The 19,085-nt window shown below is 39.4% G+C and overlaps 1 protein-coding gene across 1 annotated transcript in view; it reads right to left on the minus strand.

The window, feature by feature from the left end:
- NAT10 (N-acetyltransferase 10) overlaps window positions 1-19,085 on the minus strand; it is a 39,026-nt gene that overhangs the window by 9,548 nt on the left and 10,393 nt on the right. Inside the window, exons 7-24 of the mRNA XM_034417344.3 lie at window positions 18,553-18,667; window positions 17,375-17,482; window positions 16,587-16,720; window positions 14,488-14,581; window positions 12,785-12,883; window positions 12,066-12,202; window positions 10,961-11,085; window positions 9,822-9,972; window positions 9,506-9,602; window positions 8,673-8,789; window positions 8,032-8,133; window positions 6,413-6,487; window positions 5,190-5,306; window positions 4,804-4,937; window positions 4,138-4,186; window positions 2,995-3,091; window positions 2,326-2,436; window positions 1,146-1,318 (exon numbers count right to left, since the gene is read on the minus strand). Of these exons, the coding sequence (XP_034273235.2) occupies window positions 1,146-1,318; window positions 2,326-2,436; window positions 2,995-3,091; window positions 4,138-4,186; window positions 4,804-4,937; window positions 5,190-5,306; window positions 6,413-6,487; window positions 8,032-8,133; window positions 8,673-8,789; window positions 9,506-9,602; window positions 9,822-9,972; window positions 10,961-11,085; window positions 12,066-12,202; window positions 12,785-12,883; window positions 14,488-14,581; window positions 16,587-16,720; window positions 17,375-17,482; window positions 18,553-18,667 (2,035 nt within the window). The remainder of the gene's footprint in view (window positions 1-1,145; window positions 1,319-2,325; window positions 2,437-2,994; window positions 3,092-4,137; window positions 4,187-4,803; window positions 4,938-5,189; window positions 5,307-6,412; window positions 6,488-8,031; window positions 8,134-8,672; window positions 8,790-9,505; window positions 9,603-9,821; window positions 9,973-10,960; window positions 11,086-12,065; window positions 12,203-12,784; window positions 12,884-14,487; window positions 14,582-16,586; window positions 16,721-17,374; window positions 17,483-18,552; window positions 18,668-19,085) is intronic.

The following is a 19,085-nucleotide window of genomic DNA, read 5'->3' on the forward strand; positions in this document are numbered from 1 at the left end:
ATTTTCGTCACAGCTATAGATATTTCACTACTCCATGACACTACAAATATATAGAGAGATGATGTCCCCCACCTCATTGTACAGACGAAGCCCCAGCAAAGAGAGCTCTCCAAGGCCTGAGAAGGGGGCAATGTGGTGAAGGGACAACACCTGCCTTTTCATGGGCTTGAGTATTTTTCTGACTCGTGCCTGTTGATCTTAAAGGCTGCACTGATGAGGGAAGAAGTAGAAATGGCGGTTTGAAGGTGGATGCATTCTGGTGACAGAGAGGAAGCGAAGGGCAAAACAAACCGCTTCTGGGCTCCTCTATTCAAGATTCTAAAACTCTCCCTTCCCCCTTTCATCAAGGCCTGGCCTTGAACCAGCTCACTTTTTAGAAGAGAACTGATCCATTCAGGGCAGGTGGAATGAAAGGGAGCCAGTTATTGTGAAGGAGAAGCACTGCCTAGACTTCCTCAGCTGAGGCTGGCAAACCAATCTTGTCCCTTGGGAAAAGAAAGAGCAAAAGGATATTAACTGCTACTGCTTGACATCTCACTTCCTGAGTTAATAGTTTGATTGACTTAAGTTTCAAAAGAGGTTGTTTTTGTTTTAAGCCTGGGTCCCCAAAGACCTGAAAGTTAGACGTGAATAAATTTAATCAAACTTTCTACTCTTTTGGCGTGTCTAGTGTTCGCTTTTTTGGTTCCAGCAACTACTAGTCATTTCCCCAACTCTCTGCCTAGAGGAATCACTACTCACAATAATTTACTGTCCAAGTGACTACTGCCAATAGTTAAGGTCAGAGGTTTCTCACAGATGTAACTACTTGGTTTAAAGACCGGGCCTAAATAAAATCTGGAAGAGTTCATGATGCTTCAGAATAATGTCTGGTTGTACCTATGATTCCAAAGCTAATCAGACTTCATCTTAAGAAGTTTCTGACTATGAAACCATCAAAAATCTACCACTGGATTCCAGAGAATATCAAGTGACGTGTGTAATAAAGATTTGGGGCTTATTGAAACACACATTTTAGAAACATTTATATCCTGGGCAAAAAGATGCTAGTGAAAAAATTAAAGTATCAATTGAAGGCCCATTGACAGGCCATCAAATGAAATGAATTCAAATAATTCAACAGTAGTTAGATAAGTAGTACATACAGCCTGAGTAGCAGAAAGAGGCATAGCTCCAAACTTGTTGAGAAAGTACAGTCTAGAAATAGTTGGGATCATGTCCATGATCAAGTGATAGTCCACCATGTTTCTTGAGTACATCTCTAGTCTCTTCAGGTCATAAGGGATGAAGACCGCTTCTAGTTCATTACGGCTGAGAGCTGAGCAAATTGGTGATAAATAGAAGAAAAAGTAAACGGTTCTGCAAAAATAGGATCTGAAGTCATTTATCAACGGTAGCTCACTTGAGGTCACAGTGGCTCATGTGGTAAGATGCTGAGCTGTGCTCTGCTGAGGTTGGCAGCTTGGCAGCTCGATTCCCGTGAGCGAATAAACCGCATAGGGACAGGAAAGATTGCCTACTAGCATTCAGGTGTCCCATGGGTAAGATAACACCGCCCAAAAAAATTCCTTTCACAGAGGCAGCCAGCCACTTCGGTGATCCCTGGCTAACACATGCCATACCACCACCACCCCCAAAAAATAGCTCACTGTGTACACTAATTTTAATCAATCTGCATCTCTCTACATGACTTAATCCTTGGCTCTCATAATCTCCAACCAGCCTCCTTTGGGTAGAATTTAGGCATTTGCACCCATTCGCAGAGCACAGCAGATTATTATGCCATCTAGAAATTATGGGAGATAAAGTGAAACACACCTAAAGAACATTAACCTGGACAAGGCTAATCTATATACACTTTTTTTCTTATTGAGTTGTGTGTTAGATTAGGCAGGGAGAACACAAGATAATGTATCCTGCATGGAATTAAGGAGTAGAAACCACTAATGGTTACTTCTAATTTGAAATAGATTTCAAAGAGTTACTCTAATATGACATAAAAATACTAGTGTGTTATGCCTAAGGAGCATGAATTATTTTGAAAAATATTTGCATGCAATCAAATAGTCAAAATCAGTATTACTAAAGTATATTACCACATTTCATCCATTTTAAAAGAGAAGGATATAAGAGTACATTTAAAATTGAAGAAGAAAGAAAAGGAAAAGTGGATCTCAATTCAAAAAAAGAGTGGGGCTTAAATGTTTAGCCTATTAGAAACAGAATGAAGATCTATGAAAATCCTTCATTCAATATCCACCTTATTCCTGGATTTTGTTTAAGCTGTTTTATGAAGTACCCTGTCAGGAGATTGCATATACTTACAGGATTGTGACTGTTGCTTGACATTCTTGTTTTGTAATATATTCAAAGCTAATGACGGGGAGAAAGTGCTGAACTGGTAAGACAAGAGAGACAAGAATCTCCTCCTGAAATCTGTAGAGCAATGAGAGAAAAAAACAAGGGGCTATCATGTAACACAATATTTCTCAACCGTAGCCATTTTACCATGTGTGAATTTCAGCTCCCAGAATTCCACAGCCAGCAGTGGTTGAGAAACATGGATGAGGGTTCCTTGGTGCTCTCTGAGCTTGCCTGTTTTCTTGCAGACATTTCATTTCCCAAACTAGCTAATATCATCAGTGCATCAGGATTAGCACTGATGATGTTATCTAGTTTGGGCAACGAAAACATCTGCAAAAAAACCCAAAAAAAAACAGGCAAACTCAGAGAGCGCCAAGGATCCCTCATGTCAACCCTGAGCTACAAATATTCTCCTTTATTAGAAACATGGATGTAACAAAAAAAAATAACTTGCAACTTTTGTTCACTGACCAATTGTGAAAACCGGGATTGTCAAAGTTAGTCAATAGCTTTCCCCATTATACTGAAACTTTCAAAGTAGTACCACGGAGGTTGTTCCTTTTTTTTTCAAGCTTTCACAAGCATGTAAGGGCTGATTAAATCAATCACAAAGTGTCTTAATTAACTCACCTTTCCAGAAAGCAGTGAGCCAGCTTTCCTCTGTGTTCTCTTCTTCTTCGTTTAGCATCTTCAGCATAATGCAGGAATGTTCCCCGGTCAGATCATTCTAGAAACAAAGCCATTGGGGCTATTAGCACACTGTGTTTTCAACAAACGGCAACTATCTGTTTAAATTAAAGTCTTTTTCTATCAACAGAAATATAGTTAGCAGAGATGAGAGAATATCTCCTTGCCATGAGAACTGAGTTATCACTGGCCCAAGTTAATCAAACATTTTGATTAAATGAACTAAATTAAGAGTCCCATGTACTATAATTGAATCTAAGGTTTGGAAGGAACATCAGAAATCATTCCATCCAACTCCATATAGTGTCTCTGGCAGATGACTACCCAGCCTCTGCCTTATATCCCCACCACCACTTAAAGCCCTAATTAAATAAATGAATCATCATTTCTACAGTAGGAGATTTGCCTCAAAAGCAGAAGAATAACGTGCTTCCCCTTAGCTACATCTCGCCAGTCAATAAATGGGTGGGTGGAAAAGAATGTAGAGTTCTTTGGCTAAGATTTATGGGACTAAAGCATGATAAACAGCAAAATAAAAAACAATTGTATCAAATTGTTGATACAATTTGATCAACAAATGGATCAAATTTGTTGATCCCCTATATTTCTTTTCTTAAAATACCGCTGGATGATATTTCAAGGCAAAAAAAAACCTTGTAATCTGCCTTATAAAACCTTGAGAGCATGCTTCTGATGGCTATGTAAGACTTTGAATCAGTACAAATGTGAGATTTTACCGCTACTACAAATATATAAATAAGCGTAAATAATGCTTAATAATAACTGTACTCTGAGATTCTGAACTATGAAATAAACAGGGGAGCTTGGGAACATCTTGAACCTGATGGATCTACACCCACAGTAATCCTACCACTCAAGTGTATGATTATATTTAGAAGTGACAGTGTCCATGTTTGTTCCTCTCATTAGCTCTTATTCCACCCTTCTAGTAAAGAAAAGTCACTCTGCCATTTTCTGATGAAGAAAAAACAAATTATTTGCCAACAGAATTTCTCCTCCTCCCTGATATTCAAGAAATAATCACAGAAGTTCTGTTATGATCTTGGACTATGAAACAAAACTTACTGGAGTTTGCCTCAAATAGACTGGCACAAATCCACTCCGTTTCCAAAATCTAGTAGGAAAGGAAAACAATAAAAATCCATGAACAAGAGAAAGTTCATTCCTTATTTTTTCAATTTAAATACTGGATTCTGTATTAGAAATACATCCTCAAGCAATATGGTAAAATATAAGCCAATTGTGGGACATGTCTATCCTGCTTTAAAAACTGAACATTTTCAACTGACACTCCATAATACTGTCTTTCTCAAGCAAGACATTCAGGAACATAAATATTTTATCCTCTTTAGTTCTCTTCTCTCAAGTAGAAATGCCATCACCTTTGGATATGGGAAAGCTGCCTGTTAGGACAATGTCACCAAAATGGATGAGAAAAGCTTTAAATAGTTTGTCGGCTGAAATAAAAAGATTGTTTTGATGTGGAAAACTGAATAAATAGAATTATTGCCACAGAAAATCGATGCAATACCAGGTTTTCAACAGAAGCTGTAGAATGGAACAGAAAATGAACACATTCCATAGATACCATAAATAGCAAGTGTCCCAAAGAACAGTCAGTCCTCTAAATTAGAGCCATTATTCAAATCCTATCTGGCAAAAATACACTGATACACAATAACTAAAATGAACATTTTCCACTATAATGCACATTTACAGCAAAATGCTTACTTGAGAAGCCTTGGAGTCAAGCCATAAGAGACGCCAAGGTAATCCAGATTCTCAGCTTGCCTCTCACTCAGCTTGAGAAGCAGGGGTGGCAAATCCTTCCGAGGCATCACAGCTTCTTCTAGTAAGCTGACAGCCTGAAACAAAAGAGAGCAATTTAACAAAAGAGGAAGAAGTGCCAAATAATAGCTTGTGGGGTCCTTGGTGCTCTTCGAGCAACTCCCAAACTCAGAGAGCCACAGTTCAATTCCGAGCTACAAATATTCTCTTTTATTGGTAAATTATAGCTTGAAATTTGCTTATTTACTGCTGCTCAGATAGGCAATTAAAGAACTCTGATGAAGCTCTGGGCCAACTTGATACCACTACCCATATAGAAAACTTCATACCTCACTGCTCACAGTAGCAATTTCTCTTGGCTTCCGAATAACCTTTTCTTCCAAACAAGGAAATTTGCCTTCATAATACATCTGGAGCAAACGCAAAGCTCGGCTACCATAACCCATCTACCAAAATCAAGAAAGAACAAGAAGAAAGCACATTAGAGGAAGGTGCTTAAGTGTTCCCATTTTACCTGTTATTGCACAGGGTGGTTAATTGTTGTGACATTATTTAAAAAACAGATTTTCATGAGTATGCATGGTTATAGAAAGTAAGATGATCTTGAGAGAGATATAGGCAATAAGGGCTAAAGCATTTTTAAAGCCCAGAACGCCAAGATAATTTCAGAAGCAGCTCAGATTGATATCTTCCTAATTCACTGAATTATAAGAAGGAAGAGGAAGAACAGTACAATCAGACTTGCAAACTGAAGGACCAAGTTAGGGACAAATTGTTCTGGAGAAAAATCTATCTATGTGGTCACCAGAAGATGAAACTGAGTTGATGACACATACTCAATTAATCAAAATCCTTTAATAATTATCTTTTTTTCTTTTTCTTATTAAAATAAAACCTTTTCAATCTTTGCAGTAATAAGCAGTAGCTTAATATATCTGGGTCTCTCCAATGCCAGTTGAGAGTTGCATAGTAGCTTGTATAGTTCAGTTTTAAATTGTTAAATTATATTAAAGGAAAACAAAGAGAAAAAAAAACATATATCTTCAGACTAAACAGAAGTAGATTTCCATTTCATGTTACACAATTAAATTGTTAGCATTTAAGTCAATTTATCTAACAATAAAGGAACCATGAAAAATAACCCTCTGAACTAATGCAGGCAGTCCACATTTATCCTGCTCTAAAACTGATTTATAAATATGATTAGATTATTATTTTGTCGAAACAAGGCAATTTTTTGTAGTTCAATGGAGATTTAGGCCAAGGCCTAGCATCCAAAGGTACATTGACTGAAGATATAAACAGAATGGCAAATCATGCTCAAACTAGAGAAAATAAAAAAGGAAACTGACATTAACTGAATGGCATTCATAACATAAAAATAAAAGAAAAAGAAATCAATTAAGATTTAAGTATGAACCTCAGCTCCAAAACTGTTTTAACAAATCTTGCAAATCAGTTGTTTATATATACTTTGCAATTATTTTAACCAGGGTAATGTTTCATCAATTATTACTGAGATGTATTTTAGTGAAATTTAAAATAAATTTACCGCTTGGTAATCAGGATGGACTGCAATGCGAACAATTCTTCCACCAGAAAGGCTCCCAAAATCAGGATCTTGGAACTACCAATAAAAATGAGAAGAAGAAATAAATAAATGATTTTTAATGGGAAAGTATTCAATAGTAATGGTTTCTTAATTGATTAGTCTTACAACCATATGAATAAAAGAAAAAAAGAAGAAAATATATGATCCGATTCCAGGACAAAATAGATTTTAAAAAATACAGTGATAAGATATATACCACATTTTTTGGACTATAAAATACACTCCCCCCCCCCAAAAAAGTGAGTGGAAATGTCTGTGCATTTTATAGAGGAAATATTGCGGCGGGGGAGGGAGGGGGATTGGATCGCTGCTGCCGCCTGTTTGCTGCCATCCATTTCCCGGCGAACGGCAACAAATGGGTGGCGATGAAGGCAAACGGGCAGCAGTGAATGGGCCACAGGGAATGGGCGGTGGCAAACAGGCGGCGGTGATCCCAGCCTAGAACAGCTTATCGGTGGTATTCCGGGAGGCAAATCCAATCACCAATCAGCTGCTCAGCAGCGAAGGCTCCATTTTTAAAAAAATTGATTTATATGCCGCCCTTCTCCGGAGACTCAGGGCGGCTTACAATGCATTAAGCAATAGCCTTCATACTTTTCTATATTTATACAAAGTCAGTTTATTGCCCCCATAATCTGGGTCCTCATTTTACCTACCTTAGAAAGGATGGAAGGCTGAGTCAACCTTGAGCCTGGTGAGATTTGAACTTGCAGTAATTGCAGGCAGCAGATGTAAGTGGATGTTAATAACAGTGCTTTAGTTTGCTGAGCCACCAGAGCTCCATTGTTCCCTGGCGGCGGCAGCAGCAGCTCAGTTCAGCTCAGTTGACCAGTGACGGGCTCAATGGAGCAGAGCCCTGATGAGCCATGTGCTGGGGCTGCAATAATGTGCTGCAGCTGACCAAGCTGTTTGCTGCTTGTTTGTTTGTTTGCTTGTTTATTGAATTTATATTGCCGCCTCTTCGCCCATGGCGACTCAAGGCAGCTTACAGAATATAAGACCACATTTAAAACAATAAAAACTGGCAAAAAGAATCAAATAAATTAATATAGTAATCTTCTTCTGGGTCCCACCAGGTGTATCTCCCTCGGGGATGGGACCTGCAACATTCCCTGCCTTCCAGTTCTGATGGGTCAGGTAGATGTGACCGGCAAGAGAACCCCGTAAAGCAGTGGACAAGGGCTGAATCAGGATAGCACAAGCCCCCACTGTTTGCTGCAAGGACGCTAGCTAGATGAACACCGGATGGATACTGGGAGGCAGAGGCAGATTTTTTTTCTTGTTTTCCTCCTCTAAAGCTAATGTGTGTCTTATAGTCGAGAGCGTCTTATAGACTGAAAAATACGGGAAGTGGCAACAGAGACAGCAATCTGATAAAATGCATCACCTTTATAGGGAACCCAATTTGTTCAATGTATCGGGTTCTTAGCTCAACTGCCTTAACTATAAACTTAACACTTCTGCTTACAACATATAAATTAGCAGGAACCAAGACAAGCTATGTGATATTCAATATGTTTTTAAAAATTCAATTTAGATTTAAGTCCAAAATCCATTACCTGCTCTGAGATGTTCCACGGAATGAGATCTCCTGAGGCTTTTTTCCCTCTGGACAGGCTGTTCATAATAGATTGTCGTGATATCTCACCCTCCAAACACACCTGCAGGAATAAAGGGAAGATAAGTTTCAGTTTTTCAGGGGTACATTATATAGCATTTTTTAAAACCAAAATTGTGTATCAGGTATAAATTACTTAAAAGAGTAACAGAAGTACCAGAAGGTATAGATTACTTAAAATAGTACAGAAAGTACTATTATTTTCTAATTAGTAACTAGAAAGACTGGGTTAATCCAATCTCCTGATCTATTCTGTTCCCCCAAAACAGTAATGTAAATGAGGTAGAAGTTGCTAGTAACAGTTTTTTTGATTCTGACACATTTTACAATTCCAAAAGTATTAATATTAAAAGTCTACCTTAATTCAGAAATCAGTAATACATATGCTTTGGTTTTACCATCTCCCAAAGACTCCCAATTCTTTGCTCACATGATGGATAACATGACAAATTTCTTCCCTGGGACCAATGATACAAATTCCCTAGGGAAAGATTCAGAGTCCTTACTTATTGATTTCTCTAGTTCTGCTTCTTCTTGTCTGATCAACCAAATACCTTGGTTATTTGAAAACATCCTTCTTACCTGGATCACAGCAAGGACTTCTGGCAAGGAATTTTGAGTAGGTGGAACCGGTGGCAAAAGGCAAAAGAGATGATGGGCTGGAGCATCCGAAAGCATCTGGAGGTCATTAGGAGAATTCTGGAAGGTTGCAACCATGTTACAGAATTAGATCTCATTCATTCAAGCATGCTTCGTTAATTCAGGCTATTGGTTATTTCTAGAAATAATACTTTCTTTATTCAAAGCCCCATGACTTTAAAACACTCTATTACTCTCAATTCATTCCCACACGCCAGAAGCTGACAAAAGTTATCCTGGGTCAGAATGCTGTATGTTTCTGTATGACCCAATGTGGCCTCCGGATTTAACATTATCTTTATTATGCATCCTTCTTTCAAATCTTAGCAAATTTTATTTCCTAGAATCATATACAGGTAGTCTTTAATGTATGACCACAATTGGGATTGGAACTTCTGTTGCTAACTGATGCAGCCACCAGGTGAGTCATGCTGTTTTTAAGCAAATCTGGCTTCTCCCATTTACTCTGCTTTTCAGAAGCTCCCTGGGAAGGTTGCAAATGGAGATCACATGACCACAGGATGCTGTAACCATCATAAATACATGATCAAATTCTAATCATTTGGCTCTTGGGACACTGTGATGGTCGTAAGCGCAAGGAGTGGCTAAGGCATCAGGCGAGAAACCAGGGGACAGTGATTTCAGTCCAATCTTATGGAGGAGGAGGAGGAGGGGGAGGGGAGGGGGAGGAGGACGAGGAGGAGGAGGAGGAGGAGGAGGACTGAGTGACCCCACCATTTTTCTAAGTCCAAGCTGAAAATAACACAATCACCAACCTTGTAGTGAGAAGCCACATACAGGGCCATTAATCTCTGAAGAAAAGTTTCTGACGCTCTGTGATAACAGAACAGAGTGTCTCTGTTCACATAATATCTGAATATCATTCATGAGTTAAGTGACAAATTTCTGATTTGTCTTTGAAAGCTAGAAGAAAGCCAACATTTTCTTTGATGCTGACAGATTGCCATTGTCCAAACATATTTACTAATGTCCAACACACTTCATAGGCAGTGAAAAGCAGAGGAAGTAAAATATAGAATATAGATATGACTACAATAGCTGCACTTAGTCTGAGAATTAGCACAAGGATACAGATCACAGGTTTCAGGCAATGGACAACCAGATATAATTCTCGTGATGTTGAGACAATCCAAGCATAGCAAATCATTCAGCCACTTTTCAACTGGATCTCCTGGAGCATATCTAATGGATTCCTGAAGCGAAACTTCATGCAATGTACGGGCTGAGGAAAAATGATATACAAAATGTCACATACAAAAAGATCTAAACATCTCTTTTGTCGGAAAAAAATTAAAAGATGGTCAAAAAACAAGATCTGTAGCTGGTACAGATAGTCCTCGAATTACAACAGTTCATTTAGTTGACCGTTCAAAGTTACATCATCACTGAAAAAAGTGACCTATGACCATTTTTCACACTTATGACCATTACAGCATCCCCACTGTCACGTGAATGAAATTTGGATGCTTGACAACTGACTCATATATATGATATCCCACGGTCAAATGATCACCAAGTCAATGGAAACGTCAGATTCACTTAACAACCATGTTACTAGCTTAACTGCAGTGATTCACTTAACAACTCTGGCAAGAAAAATCATAAAATAGGGCAAAATTCATAAGATCATAAAATAGGGCAACAGAAATTTTGGGCTCAATTGTTGTCGTAAGTCGAGAACTACCTATATTCTGTAGAATTATTCCTAGCCTTAAGTGGTACATTATAATTTTTCATACTTTAACCTAATGACTGGGCACGTATATTGGGTTAAATCACAGTTTTTAAAGAGATAATTTAGCTAATCCACAATTGATTGGTTTGATACAACATGCTAAACCATAAACCCTATGGGTCACAAACCACAATGCCTGGACATGCACAATCTGACAAGCCAAAAGTCTAACTCATCTACATTACATTACTAATGTGTGAAACCCTAACCTCAATAGCTGATGGATTTGAAGAAACAAGAGAGCTACCATCTAACAGTGAACAAATAAACCCATCACCTATCAAAGAAAGCAGACCCATCTGTTCAATTGCCTTAAAGGTTATCTAAGATCAAATACAGCTCATGGAAAAGTGATAGTTTTCTGTGATTTTCCTCAATTACTTTCTCCTGTATATTCTTTTTAAAAATGTAAAGCTCAATTAAGCAACGCAGCCATGATCTTATGTACTGGAGGTTTCTAGTTTCAGAGAAATACCTGAGGACAATTTAGCTGTGATGGTTGTTTTGTTCTCTGCAGTTATGCTGGCTTGGGCCTGTGCACTCTCCTGTCGTAACTGCTGGATCAGTTTCAAAGACAAGGAACGGCCGGTGCCCTCATATCTATTCAAAACAACAGACAGGTCAGATGGGAACAGGCAAAAGAACAAGCAAAGCAGCTGTTTAATTTATGATATAAGCAGATTAATCCAAATTCTGTCCTAAAGAAGTAATATTTCTGGAAATGTTGAAGTCATAGGGACAAAATGCCAGGTTTGTTATTGTTCTGTTTTTAAGACTAAGGAAGGACAGAAATTCTTAAAAACATTGGAATGGATGCAACCTTTCAGTCAAGGGTCAGTTTATCTTGCAACATAGAAAAGAATAAAATGCATCGTTCATAACTTTGCACAACGATTGTGTTAATCGAAGAAAATGGTGACCCTAACTTGGGATACAGTAATAAATTAATCAATTAAGAAACTTTAGAAAGTTGCAGTGCCAACTGGTCAATTCTTTTGCTTTTGTTTTTTTTTCTATTCTTCTCCTGTCAAACATCTAATAACATTTCACCTCCTGTTTTACCATTACCAATTCTGAAATAAATCAGAGTGTTGAAAGAGCACCTCTAAAGCTTTAAACTCAAATATTCAGTAATTTTTTCTTAACACTAAAACTGCAACTACTTACATAAGCTCTGTGTGTGTGTGTGTGTGTGTGTGTGTGTGTGTGTGTGTGTGTGTGTGTTTGAACAACAATAAGGAATAATGTGAAAATAACCCTGCCAAATAGATAAAATAATTCCTTATTACTAATGGGCCAGACATTCATGAATGCTTATTATTTGTTGATTCTATTATCCAATGGCAACTGCATGTGTGTGACTCAGCCATAACTGACTGTCATCAGAGACAGGTGTTTTATATCACTGGATATTAATTCCAGTACAAAACATTTAGAGGAAGGAGTTCACTAACTTAACAGATGAAGCATAGTATTTTCATCTGAGATTCAAAAAACAACAACAAAAAGTGTATTCTTCATAATTTTCAGAAACACTGGATCAACAGGTTTTGGACGTCACTTTAGCCAGTAAAGCTTACCCATTGATTGTAGAAGCCATGAAGACCAAATAAGGACCCAACAGGTTCTTCACCAAAGGAAGAGGAATGGCAGCAGCTTCATCAATTACCACGAGTTCAGCCTGCCCCAGTTTCACAGCATCAGCAGGATGGATATACTGGGGAGACAAGGGAAATGGAAAGAGTAGAAATCCTAAACTGCCTTTCTGAGGGTGTCTCGGCAACAAAAATAAAATAAACTCTTTTAGAGCCCCTTAAATTTCTCATTTTGCTTAGTTCCCTTTATCTAAAGCAGTGTTTCTCAACCTTGGTAGCTTGAAGATGGGTGGACTTCAACTCCTAGAATCCCCCAGCCAGCAGCGCTGGCTGGGGGATTCTGGGAGTTGAAGTCCACCCATCTTCAAGCTACCAAGGTTGAGAAACACTGATCTAAAGTAATAATAAATGAGCCTATACCTGCAAATCAAATGGATCAGCTAACAATACTCTGCAGCCCAAGTTCACATGTAGTAGAAAACCAGATTTAAAACAAATGAATAGAACCATTACTTTTCATTCAGGCCAATGAATCAATAAAGTGGTTTCCAATCCTGACCTGTTCAGAAGCCCTTCAATGCATTGCTAGAAACTGCTTAAGTTCTAAATTCTGGCTTCTTTCATTGTTGAACCAAAGAAGAGCAGCAACATTAGAACAAAACACCCAAACGCTCAAATTCTCTAGGCCGAACATTGATAAATACCTGGATTGTCTGTCTGTGTTCTCGAAACACATTGACTCTCACAACCGCTTTGCTGAATTCAGGATTGAGAGACTGAATGATCTCATAATCCAAATGTTCCTGAAAACAGACATAATAATGGGGCAATATGAAAAATGAATTAAATATTATCCCTCCTAATAATTGACATATCTTACTATTATGGTTGGTCGCACAGCCAGCCAGATGTTTAGCCTGGATTTGGCATGTTTATCCACCTAAATGAATCCTTGAGAAAGGATTCTTGAATCCTTGAGAAAGGCAGATGGGTGTTGTTTGATGGTGTTAAGAGGTACTGTCATAGGATGCACTGGGTGAGCGTAAACTCTACCTTATGCACAAAGCAATCTGGGTGTCTGGGCCTGAGTCAGGACCCAAGATTCAGGCAGATCAGATCCCACTGGATGCTGCACCTACCGATTCAACATCACTAAATCCAATATGAATACCCTCTCAGGTCCCTCCTCAACCAACACTGATCCTTCTTGAGCTAATATGGGTGCCAAGGAGATGGGCAAACTTTGCTGGCCTGGGAATCCTACACCACGGCAAAGTAAGTGCCTTGTGAGAAAGTGGAAAGATTGCTCATTATCATGCCCCAAAGGTGCTTTTTCAAGAGGCAACTGGACTTTCTGGTTTTTCTTTGAAGACATTTCGCTTCTCATCCAAGAAGCTTCTTCAGCTCATTTTCATGCCTAATCACTGGCAACTGCTGAGCAGGGAATACTTCAGCTGCGCACGCCCAGTGAGAAGATTTCATCTGTGCAGGGACTGCCTTCCATTGCTAGAAGCAATTATGGCATCTGGGTTTGTGATTAGCAAATTCTTCTTTTTGACTTCTGCTTCATTTTAACCTCTGCATTTCCTAACCAAGATCTCTGAGTCATCCCTTGGTACTTTTCAAACTGTTGTGTGTTATTGGATTACTGACTCAAATTACACTTTCTCCTCAGCCTCTACTAAGCTGTCTATGCACAAACACGCTCAGTCTCTTGCTTCGCCAACTCCTCCTCTCTTGCCTCCCTCTGCTTATCTGCTCCCATCTCTCCGAGCAAGTCTTCCTGACATTTTCACCAATCAAGTTTTCTTTCTTCTTAGAAGTTTTTTTACCTTACTAAATGCAGTGTTTGTATTCCCTCCCAGAAACTTGACAAGCCTCATCCCCCAAGCTCCCACAACCTGCCCAAATTTTGTTTGCCTACTGCATGAATATTTTCTCCTTTTGCTAAAGATGCGAAAACTGGGTGATTGACCTTGGGCTAGTCACTCACTCTCTCAACCCTTGGAAGACGAAGGTAATGGGCAAGCCAATTCTGACAAAACTTGCCAAGAAAACTGCAGGGACTATAGTCCAGGCAGTTGCCAAAAGTCAGAAACTGATTCGAAGGCACACTCACCAAAAAACCAAAGCCAAACAAAGACAGGGTAAGAGAGAAACTGGCAGAAACATAGGCGGGAAAAACTTTTAGCAAACCGAGATAATCTAATGAAAGCAATCTATCTCTTTTATTATCACCTCAAAAGAAGAGAATATCTGTAGCTCAGGGTTGAACTGTGGAGTCCTTGGCACTCTTTGAAGTTGTTTGTTTGTTTACAGACATCTTGTTACCATATAATGAAACATCTGCAAGCCGACAACCAAGCTCAGAGAGCACCAAGGACTCCACAATATTGCTTCATCTTACCTGGTACTGTAGAGCATCAAAGCCTTTAAATACAAATTCAAACAGGGTGTGAAGATTATCTGGACTTGGAGATGTAACAAAAATGTTGGAATAGCTGTAAAAAAAGAAAAGACAAGAACAGATGCTACAACTTTTTTTTCCCCCTCTATTAAAATGTCAGAAGCAATTTTTAGCGTATCACCTTTGAAACATCAAATCAATTAAAAATATGACTTATGATATGATGCCCCAATTGTTAAGAGACAACAGAACAATGTTTCAAGTTTTGAAAGGATATATAGTTTGTCTCCTAAAGAAAGTCAACCCTGACTTTTCTTTGGAAGGACAGATACTGAAGCTGAATACTTTGGACACCAAATGAGAAGAGAGCACTCATTGGAGTCCTCTTTCCTCCTTCCCCCTGGTGGTCACGAAAGATTGAAGGCGAAAGGAAAGAAGGGGACAGCAGAGGATGAGATGGTTAGACAGTGGGCATGAGTTTGATCACACTCAGGGAGACAGTGGGGGGGGGGGGCTGGCGTGCTATGGTCCATGGCCGTGATGGCAAACCTATGGCACGTGTGCCACAGCTGGCACTCAGAGCCCTCTCTGCAGGTACGCGAGTCATCGCCAAGTTCAGCTCCGCTGCATATATGTGCGTGCCTCCCGCCAGCCAGCTGATTTTTGGGATGCGCAGGGGTTGAGGCGCATGCGGGAGACGTGCACGCCTGTGTGGGGGGTTGGGGTCGCACGCACATGCGTGGGAGGCGGGGCAGCATTCTGGAAGTGCAGAAACAAGCCCGTTTCCAGCCTCCAGAGAGCCTCTGGAGCCTGGGGGAGGCTGTTTTTGCCCTCCTCGAGGCTCGAGGAAAGTCTCCGGAGCCTGGGGAGGGCGAAAATCCCCCCCTCACCATGGTGCATGTTGCTAAAATTTTTAAATTGCACACATGTGCAGGGAGGTGGGGGTCGCACGGGAGGTCGTGTGTGCATGTGTGTGGGGGGTCATGGGGGGTCATGTGCACATCCGCGGGGGTGCGCATTGCATTATGGGTGCCGGCACACACACGCACACAACTTAGTGACTGAAACAACAACATTACAGTCTGTCAATTATTGTAACAATAATTCTCTATGCAGGTTGGAGGCTGGATTTTTTTTTTTTATTTGAAAGGAAGAAAAAATAATTAGTTAACATTGTAAACTGACCAGAATCTTTGGAGTGGTATTCGAATGAACAAATGAGTGAGTGAGTGAGTGAATGAAAATGTACAATAGTGCAGAAGCAGCTCTAGACTTCGGACAAACTTTCAATGACACAGTAAATCTGTCATAATAACATGATTTAAGATTGTATATGTGATGGACCACTTTGTCAAAAAAAATGATAAGGTACCCAATGTAAGCTACTATTTGCAGACTGAAGTAAAATAGTCCATCGATTGCATTCTCCACCTCAGTGAAAACTAGAGTTTATATTATTAAAATTCACTTGTATTCCAGGCTGGCAGTAACAATTTTTTTTAAAAAAAATCCTCACTATACCCATTTTATTATCCAATAAAAATTCTGATTCAGATACCAAAAAGAAGCAAACAGACACCATTAAGCACTTCCTTAAAAGTTTGAATTAAGTTGTGACCATACAGGTACATCCATGTTGTTTTCTTGACACAAAAACTGAAGAGTTTGCTACTGCCTCCTTCTGAGATGTTATGCCAGCTTCCCCATCTCCCTGGAATTTCCTGGGGGGGGGGGGGTCCCCACTAAATATTAACTAGGTCTGATACTACTTAACTATGCCAAGGTCAGTCAAGGTTGGTTAGATGCTGCCACCTCCTGAAGCCTGAAGGGATAGTATCACTCACATACATTATTGGGGTATATTACCTTTTAAACTTAGCCAAAGGGAATGATATACAGCATATTGAAAGTAATTTCTGCTTTGAACTTTATATATCATGAATAGTCAAGTTGCCTCTCAGCATTACTTTGTGACCATGCTAACAACATGCTTTTAATTTTCCAACCCTACCCACCAGCTCAAAAAGTTTCCCTACTATTTTCTTTAAGTCTGACCATTTCAGATAAAACCCCTCTTGGAATATGTAGCAAAAACTTACCCAAAAGCCACTGCCCCCGCTATTGCCAATCCCAAGGCAGCCGATTTCCCACGCCCTCTAGCAGCTGTTAAAGCCACAGTGCTTCTCAGGGTCTTCTCAGAAATGGCTTCGATGAATTTGAGGACCCCTTTTGCCTGTCAGGGAGGAAAGAAGCCACCAAGGCAGGAGATCATGGATGGAGAAGGACATCAACGAGAACAGACATAAAGCCAGAAAAGAGAAAGTATTAACAGGAATTATACACCATTAATTTAATCCCAACATATTTTGGCTTTTCTCAACAGTCTGAATTCTGCAAAATTAAAGGGGACAAGTGGTGGGTTTCTACCGGTTCGCCCCCGTTCAGGCGAATCGGTAGTGGTGGCGGCAGGAGGCTCCGCCCACCCACCCCGGACGTCGTCATGGATGCTCTGCACTTGCGCAGAAACGCTGTGCGTGAGCAAAGCAAGCGCATGCGCTCCCAGTTCCGAACCAGTAGCGAAGGTAAGTGGAATCCACTACTGAAGGGGACGTTATTTTATCTGCATTATATCATGTATTTTATAATATGGATAAGAAGAGATGATTTGATGTAGCAGTTGAGGGGCTGGGCTTTCCTTAGTCATCAAAACTGACCTGGGGCCAGTTATTCTTTCTTAGCCCAATCCACCTCACAAACTCATTGTTGTGAGGAAAATAGGAGGCAAGATATTCGGGATGTTCGCTGCCTTGAATTGACCAAAATGTATTTTAAAAGGTGGGATTAAAAATCTAATAGTAATAAAATACTAATCTGAATGTAAATTTACCTGATCCAGCGTTTTACAAACATCAACCAATGTGCCAACCGGTTGTGTGTCCTGTAAACTCTCCTTTAGCTCCTTCAGTTCCACCTCACGAGGACTTTGGCTCTCTTCCTAAAAGAGGAAAACAGCTGTCTGAATCGAAATTAGCTATCATTAAGGGAAAAATGAGAATAACATATGGAAGTCCTAGTTACGTTAAATATGAGCTAAGTCAAAAGGAAAAAGTAACCTTATTGCAAATGCTTCCAAGAATTTTCAATTTCAATTTTGGGATGTTATTTCAAAAGAGGATGACAATATTCATCAAACTATACTGTGACCGTGGTTTCTTGAGGGTGGGTTTGTTTCCCCCCCCAGCCAAACCTGCAGAGCAGGATGTAAGGATGACTAGATGGTAACCAAGTGGTTGTAATGCTCACAAAACTATTCCTAAAATGAGAATAGTTCTATAGGAAATACAGGAATAAAAATATATGGAGATTCCCAATCATCCAGATCCTGGTTGTCCCTAAGAGTCTTTTCAAAAGGCAACTGGACTTTCTTGGAGTTTTTTTTTTCCTTGAAAACGTTTCACTTCTCATCCAAGAAGCTTTTTCCCTTCTGAAGAAGCTTCTTGGATGAGAAATGAAACATTTTCAAAGAAAGAAATCAAGAAAATCCAGTTGCCTTCTGAAAAGCATTTTTGATACAGGAATAAACGATAAAATGAGAGTTAAATAAAAGCAGCAACAAAAGGTGGCTGAAAAAACAGGAATACTTTTACAAAATGACAAAAAATACATCAGTTTCCACAAAAAATTGAAAAGCAGTTCTAGAGTTAAATTGAATGTCTACTCAGATTTTTAGAATGAGTTATCTTTTGTGAAGACTGAAATAGTTTTCTTCCAAATTAAGTCATGGTGAGGATACTCACAGACATTTTTAGTTTTATTTGCTATAATTTTTCTTACATTTTTTTCCAGATACCTCTTGGAATTCAAATTCTAAGCCCTGTGTTTGGAACAAGGAACAGCAGTGCATGTCCTGACACAGAATGAGAGAAGGCTAACAGGAACACCTCTATTCCTTTTAACGTTCATTTCTACTGTATATTAAATATGCCAATTAAATACAAATCCAAATAATTACATATTTCATGTAAGAGCCCAAAGCACTGATCATTATCAGATAAATAAAAGCACCTGTGATCGAGGTGGCAGAGCTGAAATGTTTGCAGCATGACTAGAGATGGGGAGGATATTCAGCTGATCATCAACAACTACACAGGTTTTACAAGAGGCCAGAGAGAGAATGAACCTGCAGGAGACAAGTGAGAAAATAATATTACAACAGAAGCTGGCTTTTCCTCAATGCACAAAACACTTCTCCTCTTGCAGGCCGTCTGAACATCATCCTGAGGGCAAAGTGGCTCAAGAGCTAAATGTTTCAATAGAAGACATTGTCAGAGAATTCATGACTGGCAGAGACATGGTAACAAGGTCAGCCAATGAATAGGCATAGCAACTGGGTCAGCCAATGGGGACCGTTTGGAAACTGAAACTAGTCTGCTGAATTGAAACTGAAACTCATCTCTGCTGTTCTCTCCTCAGCTTGTGTTTTGCCTGTAACTCTCTACCACGTTGGAAGAATCTGCTGTTGGTATTGTATGTGTTATTATGTATATAAAGAGAAGTTAATGAATCCTGATGAATCAGTTATCTGTGTGCGCTTTCTG

This window comes from Pantherophis guttatus, chromosome 1, assembly GCF_059756535.1.
Source record: "Pantherophis guttatus breed Tessera chromosome 1, ASM5975653v1, whole genome shotgun sequence".
Lineage (NCBI taxonomy): Eukaryota > Metazoa > Chordata > Lepidosauria > Squamata > Colubridae > Pantherophis > Pantherophis guttatus.